Source organism: Nuphar pumila, chromosome 17, assembly GCF_984573655.1.
Source record: "Nuphar pumila chromosome 17, dmNupPumi1.hap1.1, whole genome shotgun sequence".
NCBI lineage: Eukaryota > Viridiplantae > Streptophyta > Magnoliopsida > Nymphaeales > Nymphaeaceae > Nuphar > Nuphar pumila.
The window spans coordinates 49,991,474-49,995,746 of record NC_143265.1 but is presented as its reverse complement, the minus strand read 5'-3'; the positions used below and the strand labels follow the sequence as shown (position 1 = coordinate 49,995,746).

At 43.9% G+C, this 4,273-nt stretch overlaps 1 protein-coding gene across 1 annotated transcript; it reads left to right on the top strand.

Moving 5' to 3' along the window:
* The first annotated feature begins 502 nt into the window (after positions 1–502).
* Positions 503–2,258, top strand: LOC149811933 (Arabinanase/levansucrase/invertase). The gene has a single exon (XM_089993267.1). The coding sequence runs from the start codon at positions 685–687 to the stop codon at positions 2,092–2,094; it is 1,410 nt and encodes a 469-aa protein (XP_089849393.1). The 5' UTR covers positions 503–684; the 3' UTR covers positions 2,095–2,258.
* The last annotated feature ends 2,015 nt before the right edge of the window (positions 2,259–4,273 follow it).

The window sequence follows — 4,273 nt, the reverse complement described above, 5'->3', positions numbered from 1 at the left end:
CCCCAAAAAAACTCAATGATCTAGACAACTGCTGAAACGGCACTAACAACCTACGAGCCTAAGTTTGAGACAAAAGCTCGCTTCGCGTACAAAACGTTACTAGGGACAGTCTCAAGGCTTACAAGCTCCCCCCGGACAAGCTTGAGTTAGAGAGATGGAAGTAACAACCCAAGTAGGCCTTCACGTCACGCCCAGCTGGCTGGTGATAGTCTGGGTTTACCAAAACTTTCACCAGGACTAAACCCTGTTTGGTTTGCTCCTACCAAAAAGTGGGGCTCATCACCGGCAAGGACGCGGTCCAATGCTGAGCAGAAGGTCTATTCTTTGTGGCAGGGGAGTCTCAGGTGACTCGTCGAATCCATAAGAAAGTTTCGAGCAAAAAAAAAAAAACACCAAAAGAAACTCTACGTGGCAGAAAGGAACCGATACGGCTCATTTCTTAAGCTCATTTGGAAGTGGTTGGATATGGTAAGAAGAAAAGGGTGGTCTTGGTGGCGGAAAGCAATTCCATGCGCGGCCACATGAAAAGCAAAAGAACTGAGAGGAGCATGCCTTCCCCACTCCGCAAGTAAAGAACGTTCCTCCCCGTCCCCTCATTCTCAACCCTTTAAAATTTCCCACCACCATTAGTTTCTCTCTCTCTCTCTCTCTCTCTCTCTCTCTCTCTCTCTCTCTCTCTCTCTCATGGAGGCAACCCTCTGCTTTCTCAGCATCCACCCAGTCTCATTCCTACCACGGCATTTCTCCAAATGGAAGAACAACAACAATGCAATTCCAACTGCCACGTTCAACCCAATGAGAAATCTCACTCATGGTGCCCCCAACGCCAGCTGCACCCAAAAATATGAGCCCCGTCCTACCAAGAGGGGAGGAGCATCCCCCACATCCACAACACGCTGCTCCACAAGGGGTAATGTCGAGAACCCAGCCGTGACTTCATATTCGTCTTCTCCGGTGAACGCTGATGCCTCGCCCACTGAAACAGCCTCCGAAGGTTTGGTCCTTGATTTGGGGCCCCATGGTTCTTGGGATTCTAGCAAAATTGGCTCCCCCGTTGTCAGGAGATACCTGAGTGATGACGAGGAGAGGTGGCAGATGTGGTATCATGGGAAAGCGAAGGGCTCACCGGATTCTATTGGCTTGGCAGTTTCTTCGAACGGAATCCACTGGGAGAGGGGGGCCGGAAGTGTCAGGACTGCTCAGGATGTTGGGAAGGTGATGCGTTGTAGCAAGGATTGGTGGGCATTTGATACACGAAGCATCAGGCCCTCTGATGTGTTGATCATGTCGAGTTCCAAGATCCGGGCAACCAGTGGGGTTTATTGGCTATACTATACTGGTTTTAGTTCAGAAACCATCCAAGTTTCAGATGATCTGGGATTGCCAATCGAGAACCCTGAGACGTATTCTGCAGATGGATTAGACACTGATGTTGAGAGGGTGCTTTACAGGTCGTTGCCGGGCCTCGCGATAAGCCAAGACGGGAGGCATTGGGCAAGAATTGAAGGGGAGCATCACAGTGGGGCACTCTTTGATGTGGGAGTCGAAGGTGAATGGGACTCTCTCTTTGTTGCTGCACCACAGGTTGTTTGTCACAGTAGTGATGATCTAAGGATGTACTATCACTCGTTTGATCCTAAAAGCGGTTGTTTTTCTGTTGGGGTGGCCAGGTCCAGAGATGGGATCCGGTGGGTGAAGCTGGGAAAGATATTGGGTGGAGGGTCACCAGGCTCCTTCGACGAACTTGGCATTACAAGCAGGCACGTGGTTAGGAATGTCCGGGGTCCTGGGTATCTAATGGTCTATGAAGGAGTTGCAGCAGATGGTCGGCGGAGCATCGGCATGGCGGAATCTGTGGATGGCTTGAGGGAGTGGAAGCGTAGGGATGAGCCTGTACTGTGTTCGTCGACTGAGAAGAATGGGTGGGATGATCAGGGGGTGGGCCATCCTTGTCTGGTTCAGATGGATGATGCTGATGAATGGAGATTGTATTACAGGGGCACAGGAAAAGCTGGCAGAACGGGTATTGGAATGGCTACATCTGAAGGTAATGGGATCTTCAGTTTTAGAAAATGGAAAGGCTTTCACCTGTAATGCTGCTGTTTAAGATTTAACAGTATTTGTCATTCTTGTGTAAACTTTTAAAACGGTTTACTTGATTTAATTAGTTATTCAGAATCCACTTTTGTTTGGTGTAACAATTATCAGATTAATAAGAGAGAGAAGCTCAGCGTCTTCTGAAGTGTAAACTTTTAAAACGGTTTACTTGATTTAATGAGTTATTCAGAATCCACTTTTGTTTGGTGGAACAATGATCATATTAATAAGAGAGAAGCTCAGCGTCTTCTGAAAAATACACCATCTTGTTTGATGCCTCTGTCCTGCCTGAATATGGCATTTTCTCAGGCAATACCTCACTACTCAAAGTGAGTAATCGTGTTACTCTCTAGTTGCTGCACTAGAATTCTTTGCATCACCTTTTTTCTAATCAACCTGTTCAACAAGTGCATAAGCTTGCAATTTACCCAAGATGGAAGCAGACATACCAAAAGGACATGGCCAGAACTTGTGTACAAGTAATTACAGCCAAAATATTGAGAATCTTTACTTATCGAATGTGCAATTCAAATGGGATTGGCCTATGCAAGATGTCTATCCAAATACGACCTGAATGGGGTCAATCCTTTCCCAATTAAAACCACAGAATATAGTAACAGTAGATGTACCTAGTAATGTCAAAGCTAATTGGCTGATTCTTGCAATATGGTCAATATACCTACCAACGGCATCCTGAATTTTCAGCGATATCACTCTGCCATGCAAACACATAAATGGCAGAACAATCTCTTAGTTTCAGAAGGAAGATCTTCCAGATTGAAATGGATTTGTTCTGTTTACTGGATCCAAAAACTTAATTCACTAGTAGCACCCACCACACCCATTGCAAGACAGAATCAAAGCCAGAAGATGAACTTTTCAACTACAAACAACTATTCAAAATCCTTGAACTGTCCAACTTAATTATACAGCAACTAAGAATAGATCCAGGTACCAGTTTGTCATGCTTAAAAGTTGAAGAATCACTTTGCTGAGAAAATGTGTTCTGCAGTACGTCTACCCTCTTTACCTCAAATATCAAGAATAATGAGAACAGGGGAGTGAAACAGTAATATGAAATAGCATACAGAGAGCATGTGTGAGAGCTCTGGGGGCCGGCATCCCCTACAGTTTCTTCTCTCTCCCACCAAGAGAGAGAGAAAGAGAGAGAGAGAGAGAGAGAGCTGCACGGTTTTCAGGAGAGGGATAAAAGTCCCTCTACTGTTCGTTTAGAGGGATCCAAGATGGGATGCTGGTGGTGGAACAGACACTGTTCCTGGTGTTTGTGTAGAAGATGAAGTGGTTTGCGGAAGATGATGCATTTGGTCTGAAAAACCAAACTGAGTCCGCTTATCGTGATTTTCCAAAAGATCGATCTTGGGTGGCAATGATTGGTACACCTATGATCTCATCACCTGATAAGTTATTAGAGCCTCCTTTAGTTTAATAGTGTAAATGATCTATTCATTTCCCAAAGAGTTATTATAAAGAGAAAAAGAAAAGGCTTTCTTATTCTCTAACTTGTAAATAGGATACATGTTCAGTAGAGTGCTCTTTTCTATATGAACGAGATCATTAAGAAGTGGGAGCATTCTGTTGGCCACGGTTTTCATCACTACCAGACAGCGAGTTCTTGGTGGCTTTTGGTAATAAAGATGATCTACATCACGTCCTTTCTTCAGGGCTTTGGGTTGTGGCAGGAAGAAACAGATCAGGGATTCCTGTGTTCATTGGTCTTAGGTCCGTTTCCGTTTGAACTCATGTTCATAACTTACCACTTTGCTGAGGTGTTGCATGGTAAGTTAATTTCTGTTGATAAGGGAACAAGACCAGAGGTGCATTATGATTATGCACATATTTTGGTGGAATTTCTTGTTAACTTAGACCTTGCTAATAGAATTCCTATTACCCTAGGGGAGGAATTTAATTGAGAACTTAAATTGGTTTCTGAGTCCTCTGCTGGGGTGTGTAGTCATTGTCAGGCTTCGTCCAAAATATATGCATCATAAGTATGAAAAAAGGTCTCGTATTGGTCTGATAAAAGAAGTAAAAGATCATCAAAATGAAGAAATTTAAGGAATCAGATATTAAGAGACTAGGAGTATTTTCAAAAACAGTTTTATTTGCCTTCTGTTTGTAATTTTTCTCATTTTCCATTTTTAGTATTACTTATTTT